At 36.0% G+C, this 19,052-nt stretch overlaps 1 protein-coding gene across 3 annotated transcripts in view; it reads right to left on the bottom strand.

Moving 5' to 3' along the window:
- The window catches only part of CRPPA (CDP-L-ribitol pyrophosphorylase A), a 110,404-nt gene that overhangs the window by 58,040 nt on the left and 33,312 nt on the right, over positions 1-19,052 (bottom strand). For all 3 annotated transcript variants that reach the window (XM_061996563.1, XM_061996565.1, XM_061996564.1), the window contains exons 4-5: positions 7,442-7,546; positions 5,163-5,208 (exon numbers count right to left, since the gene is read on the bottom strand). In XM_061996563.1, coding sequence (XP_061852547.1) covers positions 5,163-5,208; positions 7,442-7,546 — 151 coding nt within the window. The remainder of the gene's footprint in view (positions 1-5,162; positions 5,209-7,441; positions 7,547-19,052) is intronic.

Below are 19,052 nucleotides of genomic sequence, written 5' to 3'. Positions count from 1 at the left end.
CTGAATTCTATTAGGTTAAAAGTTAAATATCTCTATGATGAAAGGAGTAGGAATTTTCTTTATTACATTTAGTACAGGATTTCAGAATTTGTTCCATTTAGCCTTCTCTCTCAACAAAAACAGTTTGCAACTTTTCTATGCCCTCTTTTCATATCCTGAAAGCTTTAGATCACATTACTGTTCAGTAACACCTGTTAGTCTTTATCCTAGGATTTCATCCAAAATTTTAAATCAAAATGTGTGCATCTTTATGAACTACCTTAGTCAGATGATGTATTAAGTGCATTCTAACACAACTTAAAAGTTTACTCTGAAAAACATGCCATAAGAAAGCAACAGTTAAAATAATACTTCGTTTCAATAACGATTATAAATATCATATCCTAGGTAATTAATACCATAAGAATAAAAACGCATCTGAAGAGCAAATAGGTATTAGCCAACAGATAGAAATTTTTCCTCTTAGTTGTACATGTATGTATATAGATACACTTGGCTTTGTAAACATTTTGGTGTTTGGTTATTTTGTTTTGAAGCTCATCCATGTCTTAGATTTGTCTGGATTTTTGGTATTTCATAGAATCATAGATCAGTGAGGATTGGAAGGGACCTTTAGAGATCATCTAGTCCAACAGTACCTATTCCATTTCTCTTGTGTTTGTATTTGTTTATACCATGAATTCTTGGTCTATTATTAAAACTCCTACTATTTTGGAAGCACATCACATTAATCAAAATACTTTTGAATTTTGCAGTGAATTCAAAATAGTAAATTTATTTATCAGAAACCCATTTTCACTTTCTACACAGCAATAGCTTGGCTGATCTGGAATCTCAATATTGTTTTCCCTGGCATTTTTAGTACCCCATAACAGAGATGTTTCTACCACTGCAAACACAAGAGAAATGGAATAGGTACTGTTAAGTATTTAGTTATGTTCACAGAATGAGTTGAAATTGTTATTTGTACAACACAGGTAAACCAAAAATATCTAACAATTTTTTGTTTACCCATTCCACATTTGTCTGTAGCCACAAAAAAGAAAAGCCAAACTTTACATTGTCCCTACCAATACAAGTATACAAATAAATGAGGAAGATTTTATGTCAAAAGACAAGGAAGAAGGTTTCTTCTGACAATAACTACTCTACTAAGTACCTCTGTACCTGCCAATCTATTTCTTTGCCCCACAGCAGAGAACAGCCACCAGTTAAATGAGTGGGCCCATGAAATTGCAGCCTACCTCGAGCAACATCTGTCCTCTGATAAACAAGGTTTATGTCTTATTTTTAAAAAAAAAAGTTCTTCATACAACACAAGCCATATTATGTAGCTCCCAACAGTCACAATTTGATGGCATTACTTAGCCAAATATGAGGGAAAAATATCCAATCAGCATGTGCATGCTTTTGTGAAAGTCATTGCAAGAAAAGGGCTAAAAAGAAAAAGGAGGAAAGAGTATCAAACTCTAAGTTACAAGCTTCTACTTAGAAGCACCATTTAATGTTTACATGTTGGAACGAGAGTTCAAAGATGTCTATCCTGAGGGCAGTCATAATGGAAATTTTTTAGCATGTTTTGTGTTAGCCTGATCTTAACTACATTTCTAGATGAGTCACTCGTATTGTAAGACGGTGTTTTCTTACCTCACGACTATTAAAAATAAGTGTGTGCCACCTTGTCTGCATACTCTACAAGTTCATACCTGCTTAACTAAAGAAAAGCATTAAATGTAAAGTTTATAAAACAAATGATGCCAGGACTCAAGACTTTCATAATACAGTTGTAAAAGAGACTACAGGAAGTAAGCAAACTAAAAAGATATGATTTAAGAAAACGGTCTGAAAAGATAACTTATTAGTCTATTTACATTAGTGAAGTGTTTCTTTGTATTGCCTTGAATAGGAATGATATATATATGTGCATCAAAAGAACAAAAATGCACGTATGCATGTATATTTTTCTAACTTTCACCTGAGTCAAGTTTAGCAAGCTGAAATTTGTCAGTTATCATCTCTCATTAGGCCAGCAGTTAAAAATCTAGCTGTGTTCCTATTAAACATTTGGGACTTGTACCTTAGGGAGAATTGTATTTGCAATACAGATGACTAAAGAAACTGTCTCATAATTATAATGACATGATTAAATATTCTTCAGACATCATTTAATTGCCAAACACTTATTACTAGAATTATTTTTCTTGTATTTAATTTGATTAATTACAGAATTACAACATATGGGCAATAAACAAAAACGTAAAAGTACCTCAAAAATTAACAAGATAGCAAAATAACATGTCAAACTGAACCATAAAGAATCTGTTCCTTAGCATAACTGTCTAGAGGCAGAAGTGTAGCAATATCCTTGCGCAATATTTTAATTATTTAAATATCTGTTGAAGTTAAAAATCTCAAAAAAAAAAAATACTATTTGAAAACAGGAAGAGAACAACTGGGTAATAATTCTCATCCAAACAAATATTTTTAATATAGCTTAAATAGATTTTCTACATAAAATTAACAGGTTAACACAATAGACAACTGTTATTATCTGAAGCTGAAGGAAATCAAGTTTCAGTCACTAATAAATATAGCTATAAATGACATGAAATTTGAATTAAATACATAGACTCAAAAGTTCTTCATCACTGAATTCATCCAGTCATAAAAAGTGCATTCAGAAAAGAAAATTTGTATCATTTAATAACCAAGAAATCAGTTCTGAAGATGGTAGCGGCATGCATGTGTGAGGGCAGTGTCCTTAGTATCCTACACCCTCCCAGCCCATACAATTTGGCTTCTGGGACATCTCCAGAGGATCTGGACAGCACACATGGTGGCATGCTGAAAGCCAGCACCTTGCAACCCAGTCTTATTGTGTCGTGCACTGTAATGCATGACCATGCAGGTGGCCCAAGCCTGAAGTGTGAATTCAAGATCAAAAGATCATCTAGTCCAACTCCCCTGCCAGAGCAGGGCCACCTAGAGTACGTCACACAGGCACTCGTCCAGGTGGGTTTTGAATTTCTCCAGAGGAGACTCCACAACCCATCTGCATTCACCCAAAAATGTGATACAGGATTGTACTATCCATTGTGCAATGCTGCATTTCAGTCCCATGTCTTCCTCAAGAACCTGACACAAACGATCAGGTAGACCAACATCCCATGTAAACAAAATACAGTTTTTCATTCAGATGACGCACAGTAAAGACTACCATGGTTACTGAAGCAGATATATTGCATGCTACAGTAACAGAACATTGGATTAGTAAAGATGAAGTGACAGTAAGAATTGGACAATTAAGGATCAAGTCCACCAATTTAGCACCATGAAAGTCTTCCATTATTTAGTTTCAGCTATATAAAATTTTATCAAAACCATCTGGAAAAGATTGTATTGGCTTTAGTGAAAACAAACACTGTGATAACATGATGAAATACACATATAAAATGTATATCTATGAAGACAAAACAACGCTTACAGCATTTTTGCTCCAGTTAGAAATATTTAAACTTAGTGAATGTTCCTTTCATTTCAATAAGCAGCATTCCGATTTTCTACTCAAAGCTGTTTGGAATGGACCTTATTTTAAAATAAATTATAACTAATTTTCATTAATGACTTACAAAATTATTGAATCCTTTACATACATAGGAACATGAAAATTAATTTGCATAAAGGTAGCAGTACTGTTTCAGGTTTATAATTATTTGTATGAAACAACAGCATGTATGCGTTACATAAATTTAGCATAAAATACTGTAGAAACAATTATAAGCAAAATGGTTTTAAATATTACTAATCTACTTTTATGTCATCTACAAAGAAGAAAGGATAGCACTAATTAAGAGAATAGGAGTCACCATTTTAAGGATAAAGGGACAGTAGAGGGAAAGTAAAGAAACCATTTTTTTCAGATTGTATTAATTTCTAACTTCCTCTCAAGAATCATGATGACTCAGTTTTCACCTTTGCAAAACCTACTTTGTAATGACGGGGATACTTCGCTAAGGAGGCACAAGCAAACAGGACAGCCCAGTGATGGGAGCATGGTACTGTCTCTATCTACATAAAGGAACATATTTTACATAAGGTATTCATGTAGCTCTTTGCCCACTACAGAAGAATGTACCAAGTAAAGGATCAAACTGCATATAATATGCAATACTTTCCCACAGTAATAACCAGAAACTTCAAACTTCCTGCATTCTTGGAGTCTAAAGAAGCAGTATGGACAAAACTACAGTGATAGTTGAGCTCTGTTTAAGCATTCTAGCTTGTATATAGTGGCAAAGCTGATCTTGGCATGGTCTCATTTACCCAAACCTGAATCTAAGCCAATATTATCTTTGCAACAACACATGAGCTACCAAAGTGAAAAGCTAGCTACTAACTCACCATGCCCTAATAGGACATGAGTTTTGCTCTGTTTTTCTTAAATAGGAGTCACATTCTTTCCTCTAGAAAGATATTTTTCATCCAAAGGGAAGTCTCTTTATCAGTTTCTTGGTTTTTATCTCTCAGTTGTCAACAAGTAGTCAAGCAAGAGTCCCTTGAATTGGTACCTATCATCAGAGTGCTCATTACACAGTACTTAAGAGTTCTTCCTAAAAACATTGGGTTTAGATTAAGTCAATTGAGATAAAGACTAAATCTAGTTTTTATGTTAAGCTGTTACAAAACCCCTGTTACCCATTCAGGAAAATGTTAAACAGTTCAACAAAGTATTTATAAATTAATGGAATACCTCAATATCATAAAATTGCTGTATCAATTTAGATAACAAGTTATATAAAAGAGTGAAGAGCCCTAAAGAGTAAGTATTTATTTTTCAGTCTACTACTTAGACTAGAAAGATGGAGCATATTCAGAATTGAACTGCAAATGAAAGAAAAAAAATTGTTTATTCCTTATGAAGTCACTCAAAATTAATCTCTGACTCTGTAACATACACAGCTTTTTATAAGGTTCTCTAGTCTAAGACAAGTAAATAAAGGTAAATAAGACACAAGTATTCCAGTGAATAAGCTAAATCAACTTCCTAAACTCATTTTCTTCATCATAAAAGTTTTTTCAAATACATTTAAAACTATAGCACACGAGATTCTTCATTAGACTTAGAAGTATGCAAACTGACAGCCACAAGGACGAATACATACCCTTAATAATCGATTCAGCTGCATACAGATCCCGCTTGTAGGTCACCTAGAGGACACACAAGCCTTATTAGATTTAACACAGCAGGGAGGAACGTAAAGGCAATAAAACAATGCCCTGAGGGCAATTCTTTACATTTGAAATACTATAAACAAATGATATTGCCAATTTCTAATTCTGGTAAAATATCACTGGCAAGTCATGTGATATTTAAGTTGCAGAAACTACCAGAGACTCCTGAGAAACCTTTTAAAAATACTTAGATCTGCTTAGAACTAATTTGAAATTTAAAACAATTTTTAATCCTTTGAAGAGTCATAAAAATGTGATATTGCATCTATTTTCACACATCCATTCTATAATTTTATTGTGTAATGGATTCATTTTTTATGGAACTTGTGATCACAAAAATGACAGCAACAGAGAAGTCTCGTTATTTCTTTTACTAATAGAGGTGTGATTTTTCAGTAGTGCAAGACTATTACCATTAATGAGAATCAAATTAATCAGTGAGACTACAATAGGCTTTGTATGAGATTTCAGAGGATTAAAAACCATAAAGATGATCTCGAAAACGTTAATGAGATCACGTTAGATGGACAATCAGATAATGAATATTTATTTGATTTTTGCAAAAAACCACCTATCATGTCTGTCTTTGTATCTTCATGGTCGTTGAGAGACACAGTATTAGGCTTTGCAAATACAATAACAGAAAAATAAAGACAGTATCTACCCAAGACATTAACAGTCTTTGCTAGCAATGTCTTTGCAACGATGTGCATTGACAAGAACTGATACAAGAATAACTCCTAAATGTATGCCTTTGTTTTTATTTGAACTTCGATTTTTGTTACAGAAAATATTTTTGTATTTTCTGCTTTTTTTTCTTGACAGTATGAATAACTTCTTTCTTTCTTTTTTTAAATAGATTGAATAGTATTCCAAAAGGTTTAGTGCTTCAAAGTAAATCTTACAGCAGAAACACATCATTGTGGGTATTAGCATTTTAGTCTCCAAGTAAATGATTATTTGATTTTAACATAAGGGTCTTTGTGACTGCTTTCCTTTCCATCTCATAAATTAAGCTATGTATTGTAGTCGTGAAACAGATTAATAATGTTACCCCTATCATTACGCACCAGTTCTCCAAGAAATTATATTCATTAAAAATTAACTCCCCTACAGTTTGTCACACAGGAGTAGCAGCCAGAGAATAAATCTAGCCTCACAAATCTTAGGTGTCTGAGTATATGTACTGTTGGGAAGAATCAATGTCTAAAATTTAAATTTAAGGACGACTGAGTGACCAATTTTGTTGCAAAGTTTCTTTCTAATTACCTGTTTCTAAAGAACTTATACATTGAAAAAAAAGCTGTAAAGCTGTAACACCTAAACCTAAAAATCTTTCAAGAAACAAGTCTAAGCTATGTCAAAAGTGGTCTCATGTACTCTAAGATTCAAAATCTCTTTGAGACACAAAAGCATTTTAAAGAAGTGAATTTTTTAAAAAGTTACTTCACAGAGTAGGCCCAGTCTTCAAAAAAATCAGAAAAGAATAAAAAAATAAGGGTGAAACTTTAAAATCTTTTCTGAAATTCTGAGCCAGACATCAGCAAACACTTTTTAGGATGGTTTCCAAGAGAACTAAATCATGGAATCACAGAATGGTTTGGGTTGGAAGGGACCTTGTAGATCACCTAGCTCCAAATTCCCTGCCATGGGCATCAACACCTTCCACTGTTAGAACATTTTCAGAACTGAACTGTTCAATTCAGAACAGTTTCACTAAAGTGAAAAATTTTTAAAGATTATGTGAAGAGGTCTTAGGCATTACACTGTTACTGAACACAATGAACTGCTCTAAAAATCAAACTGCTACATAGCTAGTTAGCATCAGAGCAAAAGTGATGTCCTCATAGGAAAAGTGGAGGAGAATAGACAAAATATATAGAAATAGCAGGAGAAAGGTCATGTCATAAAAGAATTTTCTTAGTTTCAGAGATTATGAATTTATAATTTTACAGATTCTCAGGTTATTCAAGTACCTAGTTGTTTTTTCTACTTCCAGATAAATACTGTCTTCATTGATTACCTTAGGTAACATCTCCCCAAGTTTGTCTACAGCAATGAGCTCTAAAACAAGCTCATGATAATCCAAAAAACATTTTGAAATTGGGAAGAGAAAAGCTTAAATATAGCAATTGAAAACATCAGTTTTTTCATGGTAATGTACAAATTTTATTATTTTTTTTACAATAGATTTAAAATAGACCTTTACCTTCCAGAGGTCAGCTGTTCCTTCAACAAGTCTGGCGTTTGTTTTACAGTATTTCAAAGCCAGATGCAAACATTCAGTCCCATAATCCAGGTCATACTCTGTACACTGTAATTTTAAAAGAATGAATAGACTTATTTAGTCTTAAAGAAATCACAATTGTAAAAGAATAACAGATGTCCTTTCATTAGTTAAACCTTATATCTCAACGGTCCTGTCCAAAATAATACATGCTGTATTAGGCATGTAGAAACAAAACTTTTCCAAGAACCTCACTCCAAGTTCTACCTATCCAGCAAAGTGTTACAGAAGTAAACAAATACATGGTTCAGTTAGATGCCACAAGTATCTTGAAACATCTTTATGTTATTAACCAAATCAAAGAGAAGTTATATGTATTAAAAAAACTTTGATGGAGTTGAGGCCTCACCAAAAGAAATTATCAATCTTCTAGTGACATACTTTAAGAGTATAAGAACAAGTGCATAAATTGTAAAAGCATGACTCTTAAATGCCTTGTTGTAGTGGTTTTGCCTGGGTCAGGTTTTTTTTATAGCCAGGGCAGGGGGCTGCTACAGGGGTGGCTTCTTTAAAAAAAGAGTTGCCAGAAGCTTCCCCTGTAGCTGATAGGGCTAGGGCCAGTCAATTCTAAAATGGACCCTGCACCTGACCCAGGCCTGGCCAATTAGTGACTGAGGTTCCCCTTGAGAAGGAGAAGAAGTTGTTGTACAGTTGCTAAACTGGAGCAGCAACAAGGGTGAGAATGTGAAAACAGATACCAAGGTCAGTGGAGAAGGAGGGGGAGGAGGGAGCTTAGACACTGAAAGAAAGACTCTGCTGTGGCCTGTGGTGAGGACCATGGTGAAGCAGGTTGTCCCCCTGCAGTCCATTGAGGGCACCAGGAAGCAGAGATCCACTTGCAGCCCATGGAGGACCCCACGCCAGAGTGGGTGGATGCCTGAAGGAGGCTGTGAACAGTGGGAAGCTCACCCTGGAGCAAGCTCCTCGCAAGACCTGGAAGCCTGTTAGGAGAGAGGAGCCCACGCCAGAGCAGGTTTGCTGTCAGGACTTGTTATCCTGTGAGGAACTCACACAGGCAGCGGCCCTGAGAAGCAGCGGCAAAGTCTATCTGTAATGAACTGACCGCAACGCAACCCTCATCCCCTGCGCCGCTGGGGTGGAAGGAAGGAGAGCCCTGGGAAGAGGGAGGAGTGGGGGCAGTTGTTTTTAAGATTCAGTTTTATTTCTCTTCTCCCTGCTCTTATTGTTCCTTTAATAAATCAAACCTTTTTCTCCCTAAGTTGAGTCTGCTTTGCCCATGATGCTAATTGCTGAGAGATCCTTCCATCCTTAACTCACAAACCGCTCGTTATATTTCTCTCTCTCTCCTGTCCAGTTTTTATCTGATTTTATGACTTGGTGGACACCTGGCTAAACCACCATACTTGTGCATTTTGGTCTTTGTAACACCAAAAAAGGACAGTAGTAACTAAGAATCTCTGTTGCTTACATGTTTCCCTCTATATTTTTCTCGAGTTGTCTGCACCCAAAATCATACCACGTCATGCTGCTCCACGGGGCTTCCAGATTAAAAAAAAAACCACAACACAAACATACAAACACTTCAAAAAAGAAAAAAAAAGGAAAAAACCAAACAAACACCAAACAAAGACCTTGTCCACTTCTCAGTCATTTAGAAGAGGCATTCTTCTCTGAACATATCCTTCCCAAGCAGGCTAGCTCCCTATAGTTTAGTGATTATTATTAATGAAAAACTGAGTAGAGAGCAGAATCCCCCGAGTCAAAACATAGGTAGGTACAAAAGCAGGAACTGGGAACTTATAAGACAAAACTACCTCAAATCAATTGGCCTTATTAAGATAATAAAGTTCTAGTCTATTTTCATATTGCTAAATTACCAGTCATGAATTACATGTAACAAGGAAGGATAGCTTAAGATGAGCTCCTTCATAAAAACAGATGTATTGGTAAGACCACAAGCTGGCTAATCCAGTATCCAGTCTCTAGTAGAGGTTTATAGTAGATTGTCAAAGATAAGCAAGTAAGAACAAAGCAATCATATCTTAGTTTCTCAGAATACACCTTGACCTCATCCAAAGTTATTATCCTGGCATAAGAGATCATTAAACTAGAAGCTCCTGAGGACACACTGAATCAGAAGTAACTGCCTTGGCAGTCCTCAGTGAATTACAGAAACACTGAATTCATCCAATCACTTTTTGAACAGGAGTAAATTTTTAGCACCTGCATCAACGAGCATCTTATTTATCATTCTTTTATCCCATACTCTGTTGATCTGATAAAGAAGGGATTGCAAAACTACCTCCTCGGTCCTTCAAAATGCTCTACCACATCTCTTCTCACATCTTTCCAGATGTTGAATAGATCAACATCTACTCAGTTATTTCATATGTGGAAGCCAATTCAAAACTTTTATCAATCAAAATGAAAAAAAAAAAAGCCCTCTTTTACATTTATCCATCAATTTTATCATAATATCCTTCTACACCTCTACTACATAGGAAAAAAAAGGTATCTCAATTTCCTGTTACAAATTATTTTTGAACAAATGAACTGCACGGGACTGGTGATTTAGTGCTACAAAAACTTGTAATGCACTTCACCTTGTTTCTTATACTTTAAGAAATAATCTATTGTGATAAGTCCTTACTCTTATCCCATATCTGTTCCATTTCCACAAAGAGTACAAGCTTCAGTAAAAGCTTCAGTGAAATATCTTATTATATTTTATTATTATATCTTATTAAGTGTTGGGGCCTGGTCTACAATGAATGTTATGGAGTTAGACAAAGTTAGCAGTTCATCTTTGAATCACCTTCGGCAGCAGAAAAAGAAAAGAATGCCTATGCGACAGCAAGCTTGAGCAGGGAAGAAACCGAAACTACAGACTGTAACAGAGGCAAGGTCAAAACAAGAAGACAGGGTAGAGCATTCAATTAAGCATTATGGGATCATGAGCACTAACTAACAAATTGCAACATATGTAACTAACAATAGTATAAAGTTAAGTAAAATGTAAAGTAAGCACAACCATAGTCTAGCGTGAGAGAAAACTAACTGAAGGCCAAATAGATGGGGTGACATTTTAAGTACAATAAGGATGGTGTTTTAACACAATGAGGTTGGTGTCTAAGTTGCTACAAAAATGAAACTTTGAGGCCTTATGCATAGTGCGTGATCCTTAGTATTAACTAATTATTGTGAATTGTAGCACGTATACAGCATTTGGAAAAGTATATAAGTGATGATTATGTGACAATAAATTTGGAGTCAATGCACATCATATTGGTGTCTGGTCGCTCACATCTCGCATGATGAAGAAGAACCCCTGCATGCAAGTATTACTATGCCTTTTTTTTTCCAAATCCCTTAAGAATTTAATTAAAAAGATGAAGAAAATTATTAGTTTCTATTCTTCTTTCATAACACATTAGCGAAAGTCAAAGAATTCATCAACATTATACATGTGAATTGTATTACTAACACACAGACATCTTAGAAAATTCAGTTACCACTATTATATTATTAAAGTTAGTAATTTTTGTCATTTTAGTTTGTCATGATTGCAATAAAAAAAGATCCTTTTACAAAGGTCCCTTCCAATCCCTACCATTCTATGATTCTAAAGCCCCCTTGGAAAAGTAATTTGAATGTTTTCTACAGAAGTTTAGGCTATCAAGTAACAAAACAAAAGAAATAAAAGACAGAGTAACTTAAAAGACTTCTTCCAAATACTTAAAAAATGAAAGTTCAAAAAGATAATTGAAAAATATTCTAAAGCAAACAGAAATTGTGTTCTTTAAACAATTACAATACAAAACAGGTGAACAAAAAATGCAAAGGAACACAGAATTCTACCTCCAAAATACTGTATTTTCCTATTTTGAACAACATACAGATTAAACGAAGTCATGTATTTCTATTTTGCCTCAGAACGAAAGAGAAAATTTCAGAAAACATCATGTGAAATAATTTACTTTGAATTAAAATTAAGTTTAAATTTTAAATATAAGGGCAACAAAAGATTCTAGGGCAAGACTAAGCAATTCCAACTTTTTTGCAAGGTATTAATTACAGATAATTAGAAGGGAGTGGAGCAGTTCCATACATGAGCTAAAGCATCTTGAGGGTATTGTTGGCTTCAAGGGATGAAATATGACACAAAGCAAAGTAAGAATTAAAAGTATATTTCGCTAACACTTGTATATCATGACATTTAGCATTCTAATTATCTGTAATTGTTTAAACTTAAACATATTGTCACAGTGTACTTCTGCAACTGGTACACTGATGTCAGAGGAGAACAATGAGATTGAAGTATCGGCACAAGACCAGCGTTACTTAGGTATTATCCATATGCTAAACAGTTCTGCAAGTGAAATTTTAAATCCTTATTTAAGGTGCAGAATCTGAAAGCTTCTATATTGCCCTAAGGAATTCAGTTAACAAATTAAACATTATCAGCAAATGCCTCTAATAAAAAGTTGTAAGACTGCTTCAAGTAAAAAAAAAAAGAAAAAAAAAAAAGAGGGTTATAGTAGTAGGTGATTCCCTTTACAAATCACCAAAGGGCGGGTATCAGGAGGATGGAGCCAGGCTGTTCTCACTGATGTCCAGTAACAGGACAGGGGGCAATGGGTACAAGCTGGAACTTAGGACGTTCAAAAAAATTTCTTCACTGTGAGGGTGATGGAGCACTGGAATGGGCTGCACAGATGGGTTGTGGAGTTTCTTTTGGGGACATTCAAAACCCACCTGGATGAGTTCCTGTGTGACCTACTCCAGGTGGCCCTACTCTGGCAGGGGGGTTGGACTAGATGATCTTTTGAGGTCCCTTCCAGCCCTAAGATTCTGTGATAAGGAAAATTCTTATTGATCCAAACATGCAAACATTCTCATCCTGTCTTCTGTATGTATTTCATTGTACCTCTACAGTCAATGTACATTACAGCAATGTGTTCAAAAGTCTTACAAATTCCGAAGTCTCTTTTTTGACTGAAAGCCTTTTTAACAATAAGTTACAGTTAACTTAACTAGACATGCACATATAGCTTTGTGAAACAAGAGATACAGTTTGAGTTTCAGACCACAGACTTGAAATGGTGGAAATTATTAACAATACTGGCACAAAACATATCCACAAAGAAAAGAAAACAGATTAGTTTAGCTCTTTATATGACATGGGAAAAAAAGTTATTTAAAAATGTTTTAAACTGTTCAATATTGAAAGACATTGTAATAGGTAGTTTTGGTGATTGACTTCTTGTGGGTACTTTTTTGTTTGTCTGTTTTCCAAGAGTGGATGTTTGAATAAAGTGCTATACGTGGAGTGAGATACAGATCTTAGCTTTCCTCTCTTCTCCCCACATTAGTTTGAAAATATTTCAGTAAATAATATCACTTCCTGAATGCAAGCTGTACTGCTACTGCTTTGCTGTAAACATGGAATATGCGGTTACAGAAAAGAGCACCTACTCAGCCTCTGTCTCCCTTGTACTTACTATTAGTCTGTAAGCTAACTTGCTTCCTTGAACAAGTCAAATTTAAAAGAAGCAGTATTTAACATTAACAATTGCTTTTACTGTTAACGTGCGCTATTTCACTGTATCTTTATACTGATAAAAGATTTTGAATAGATACATGGGAACTGATGATCACACTGCAGAGCACACACAGATGCAAGAAAAGTTTTCATTACAGCACTGTCATTTTCTTATTTTTTTCATTATTCCTTAGTTTTATAAGGACACAAAAACAGTATTCAGTATGTATTAACCAAAATAAAGTCTTTAGGTTTGCTCCTTTACATAGGTACCTTTAAAGCCTGTAGAGAGACTGTCTTTTACAGTTCAGTAACCATCAGCTGTGTCATCTTTAGTACTTTCTCCATTGTCAGCAGCATCTCAATTTTTCTCTTTCATGTAAATTCATTCTATAACAATATCAGAACAGTTGCAATTACAGTGCATAATTAACAATAGCATAAGTTTTATGATTTTTCCAGATCCTTGCAAACCAGGTTCCCATTGCTAAAGTGCCAGAGCACATCATGAACATTCATCATCAGAAATTTTACTAAGTTAAGGAAAGCAACACAAGCTCTTGCTGAACCTTAATTGACCTACTTTTGTTGTATTTTATAAAGGGTTTTTTTTTCCATGTTCATTACCACGGAAACAAAAAAATGTTGAATCCAGCAGTGGTTTTGCAGCAGGCACTCGGTCTACAACAGTACATCACAGCTAAATGACAAATGACAGAAGCAGCAATCAGAAGGAAGAAATGTGGACAAGGAAATAGTGAGAATGCAAATGTCTGAGGCTCATGTCTGAAACAATTTATACAGTAAATAATTATTAAATTTGCTGTGACATACAGTCAGATGCACTACTGCTTCACAGTGAGAATAATGAAGATACAGCAATTTACCCAAGATAAGCTTGGCTAATAAGCTAATGAGATCTCCATCTACAGCCTTTTGGTTTGGTAACTGCAAGTGCCCTCTCCATACATGCCATGACTTCCCTGCACTCTGCTGTACAAACCCATTGAAATATTTTGGTACTCAAGCTGCTTCTAAGTCCACTGAAAGAACTATGCATTATGGTTCCAAGATCCCATGAGCTGAAACATGAAAACCAAGAAAACCGTAACAGCTGAATTCACATTTCAGCCCTAGAGGTGAAGGCCTAAGAGTCTGAAGGCTCTAATGCTCCAGTCTCCTCTCAATGAAAGCATTCATTTGGGTTTCCCTCCTCCTCACACTTACTAATTTTTCAGCTTAAACGATTCTTTGAAATTCAACAAAACGTTTAAAGTCTTAGCTACTAGCCAAGGTTAGAGACAAGGTTGGTTTTTTTCTTTAAACAAAAATTTGCTTGAAAAACTCACTGTCATAATATGTAAAAGCCAAAATTCAGTGGGATTCAGAAAGGTACATGGATGCAACAAACAAATATTCATATGAAAGTTTGAAATTCTGAGCATAAATTAAATAAAATCATTGTGTAAGATCCAGGAACAAAATTTGTACATGGATATTTTTGTTCATCTTGGACAGGTTCCTTCAGCTTTCTTCTAAGCAAAAAATCACACTTGATTCTTTGATCAAAAGATAGTAAGTAGGACTAACAAGCTAGAATGAAAAACCCGTATTTTTAGTGTTCCTTTCTATCAAAACTGCAATGAAAAAACATAGTTTACTTCAATTTAGATTCATCAAAGAATCACTACAACAAACACACCGAAATAAGGTAACTAGACAATTAGAAAACAAATCCATTTTATTGACTGGCATTTTCTAGCTCTGATCTCAAAATTAAACAGAAGCTGAAATATAACCACAAGACTATATCTTAGCCCCAACATCCTTAAGTGTGACTCTGGATAAAAAGAACATAAAGATCAAATTTTTAAATACTTTTGAGAAAGTGTAAGAACTATTTTTCTTTCTGTTCTATGCTTCTTAAATCGATGCCTTAAGATACTTGCAGATACACTGCAGGATTAAGATGATAGTGTTTGTATCATTACCACAAGTGGCACCAGGGGAGGTTTAAATTAAGTATCAAGATTTTTGTTTTCACCAAAAGGGTTATCAAGCTTTGGAACAAGCTGTCTAGAGACGTGGTTGAGTATACTGCCCTGGAAGTATTTAAAAGACATGTAGACATGGCACTTAGAGACGTGGTTTAGTAGTGGACTTGGCAATGTTAGGTTAATGGTTGGATTTGATGACCTTCAAAGTCTTCTCCAACCTAAATTATTCTATGATTAAAGCCTAGATTTTAAGTCTTAATCTTATTCTGGCTACTACTGCTTCTGTCTCTGAAAAAGGAGAGGTCTAAGCAAACCAGCCATCCTTTAAAAGAAGTACATGTGTTTGACTTCACATTGAAGTCATAAAAACACTAGTACTATAATTTTTTAAAACCCTAGTTCTGTTTTAAAATTAGATGGAGAGCCCTAACACCTTACCCAGAGTAATCCATAATTCAGTCCTTCCAGAGAACGAGACCTGCTATGTTTTCCTAGACGAATCATGATCATCCTGTAGAGAAAGGGTGATAAAGTGCAGCTTTGCTATTAAGGAATAAAAACATAAGAATAACTTGAGGTGCTTTGGCAAGGAAAGAAGGGTACCAGTAGGCATGAAAAAGAAATATCAAGGACTTGTCTATAATACCAATTTAGTGTGTAGAAGAGGTTTGTTTTGGTGCAAGTCTTTCCGGTACTTCTGTTCAGAGTCACACAAAATGCCCTTGACTGACTTGCTGGAGAGCTCAATTTCCCTTCTGGTCGAATCAAGGTTAAAGTCATATTCAAGGGCATCTGCTAAAGGCACGTAATTTGCACAAGATGCCCTAGCAGCCAGCACTCAGCATGCGTTGCGTCCATATGACTGGCAACTAGGATGAATATTACTATTGGTAAAGTCCCAGTTTACACATATAATCCTGAAACAGTAACAGATCACCAAAGTCAAACCTCAGCCTTTCCCTAAAATTCTCTCTGTGCCACACCAAAAGACATATTCCTAATGTTACTCCAACAAAGTTGACACAAACTAGTATAATGAAAATGAGAATACGAACTAGGTGAGAATAAACAATGGCATTGGTATGAAAACAAAATACTTGATGCAACTAAGAGTTAGTATTTAATCAGACTGAATTAATAAAACAGGTCTTGAGTAACCGTAAGACAATATTGATTTTTCCAATGTTTGGAAAAGACACAAGAGTTATTTTAAGCATGCAGCTGAACATGGAATTTCAGACCACATATACAATGTATGATTTTTTTTAAAGTTATATTTTAGTTACAAAGCCAAAAAGAAATAAGAAAATATTAATATTCTATGTGGCAACAGTAGTAGTCAAAATACTGTGTTAGGATTCATTGTTCACGCTTTAAAAAATTATCTTGTAAATACTTAGAAGAGTTATACATACGACCAAAAAAAAAAAAAAACCAAAAAACTTGTCCCAGTGTAGTAAACTGCAGTTTATTTAGATTATTCTAAGAAAATATAGGGAAGTGATTGTTCACCTTCTTCCAGTAAAGGGATTTCTGTATCGAGTTCTAAAATTAAGCAACCAATTATTAAGGCTTAGAAGCAGACATGAGTCAAATTCAGGGCAAGTTAAAATGCATAGCTTTTTTTAAAATTATTTTGAACAGAGAAAATTATTCAGTCTTGGAACAATTGAGAGAATCACCTCTTGAAATTATGCAAGATTATAAATGGTCTTTTTCCTTGCTTTTCGATACACTAAACTGTCAGTACTTAAGACATTAAAATCTCTAGCATCACTACCTTCTTCGCTTCTTTGCTCTCTCAAAACAAGTAGTAAATGCAATTCAAATGGATGTTCTCCCATATGCTGGATGCAGTGATCCTCGCTCAGTATCCAGTGAGTTTTGAGACAGTGCCAAATGGGTGATTTGCGTGGGTACAGTACACTTATAAGGGCAAATCCAGTAACGTTTACAGCAATATTCTCATAATCCAGTCTAATTTCCATCTTGAATAACTGTAGCGTGTCTCCCTAAGGTTCACTCTCCAAATTACATCTGAAGACAAAAAAGCCTTTCACTGCAACACAAATGCTAGATCTTATTCAGGGTGTGGCAATTTTGCACCACTGCAAACAGCTCCAAGATCTAGTAAGTAAATTCACAAAGTGCTTTGAGATCCTACAGGATGAGGAGTGCCATAAAATGGAAGTAATTATCCCATTAGCAAAAAAAAAACCACTTTTTTTTTATTATGCATGGCATTAGAACTTCTCCAAACACTCTTGCAGTAGAAATTAATTAGGGCAAGGTAGGGATTCATACAACATCCTTGCTCTACTATTGTGTCAAAGAACTAATCAAGCACAGACCTATCTAAACTAGCATAGTTGTCTTAACAGACCACCAATCTAGCTTCAGGTTTTGAATCATAGAATGGTAGATGTTTGAAGGGACCTTTAGAGATCATCTAGTCCAACACCCCTGCGGAAGCAGATTCACCATTACCAACAAAATTCATGTAGTATATTTATCCTGAAAAGAACTGGGTAAGTTTTAAGGACATGGAAAGAGAAAAAGATATTTACTCCTCTAAATCTCAGGGAAAAGCTACTTGGGTAAAAAGATGCCAGATGAAGTAACTGGAAAATCTCTTTGGAAAACATCTCAGAACTACAACCTGAAGACTGTACAAATTAGGACATTCATAGAATCACAGAACGTTAGGGGTTGGAAGGGACCTTTAGAGATCATCTAGTCCAAACCCCCTGTAGAAGCAGGTCAACCTAGATCAGGTCACATAGGAACATGTCCAGGTGGGTCTTGAAGACCTCCAAGGAAGGAGTCTCCACAAACCCCCTGGGCAGCCTGTGCCAGGGCTGTCATCCTCACAGTGAAATAGTTTTTTCTTATATTTAAGTGGAACTTTTTATGTTCCAGCTTCATCCCATTACCTGTTCCTAGACATCATAAAAAAGGATTTCCCAGCCTCCTGACATCCACCATTTAGATATTTGTAAATATTAATAAGATCCTCCCTGTCTCCTCTTCTCTAGACTAAACAGTCCCAGTTCCCGCAGCCTTTCCTCATATGAAAGACGTTCCAGTCCCCTGATCATTTTGATGGCCCTGTGCTGGACTCTCTCCAGAAGTTCTCTGTCCCTCTTGAGTTGAAGAGCTCAGATAACTGGAAGTTGTCATCAACAATCTGTAGGAACCTCCTGGACTGTGTGCACTTGGCTGTGTGGCTTTGCCAACAAATATCAGGGAGGTTGAAGTCCCTCATGAGGACCAGGGTCTGTGATCATGAGGCAGCTCTCAGCTGTTCATAGAAGGCCTCATCTGCTTCCTCCTCCCGATCAGGTGGCCTGTCGCAAACTCCCTACAACAATATCACCTGCCTTGCCCTGCCCATTAATTTTTACCCATAAGCACCCAACCTGCCCCTCATCCCCATCCAGGCACAGTTCAGTGCACATTAATTGCTACTTCACATAGAGAGCAACTCCACCTCCACGCCTTGTTAGTCTGTCTTTCCTGAACAATACATAACCCTCCATAGCTGTGCTCCAGTCATGGCAGCTGTCCCACCAGGTCTGTGACCGCAATGAGGTTGTAGCCCCGCATCCACACCCACGTCTCCAGTTCCTCCTGCTTATTCCCCAGGCTGAGTGCATTGGTGTAGAGGCAGCGCAGGGGCTTACTCAAACACACAGGTTTCCCTGGACAGGTGCAGAAGGATCCTCCCCGGTTTGGCTCTCCCTCAGGGTGGTCAGCCTTCTGCATCTCAGCACAGTGTGTGGATGAAGGGCACTTATCATTGCGTTCCCTGTCCTATCTTGTTTCCCAACAAGAGAGGACAGCTTGTTCTATGTTGCTTCTCCCCCCTCCCCCCAAGTCCCTTAGTTTAAAGCCCTCTTGATCAAGTTGGCTAGCCAATTCCCAAATATTCCAGCACCCTTATGGGAGAGATGAATCCCATTCTGTCCTATCAAGCTGTAGTCCCCAAGGAAGGATCCATTGTCATAGAATCCAAAACCTTCCTGCCGGCACC

The sequence above is a fragment of the Colius striatus genome, chromosome 5, assembly GCF_028858725.1.
Source record: "Colius striatus isolate bColStr4 chromosome 5, bColStr4.1.hap1, whole genome shotgun sequence".
NCBI classification, from domain to species: Eukaryota; Metazoa; Chordata; class Aves; order Coliiformes; family Coliidae; genus Colius; species Colius striatus.
This window is presented reverse-complemented; position numbering and strand designations above follow the sequence as displayed.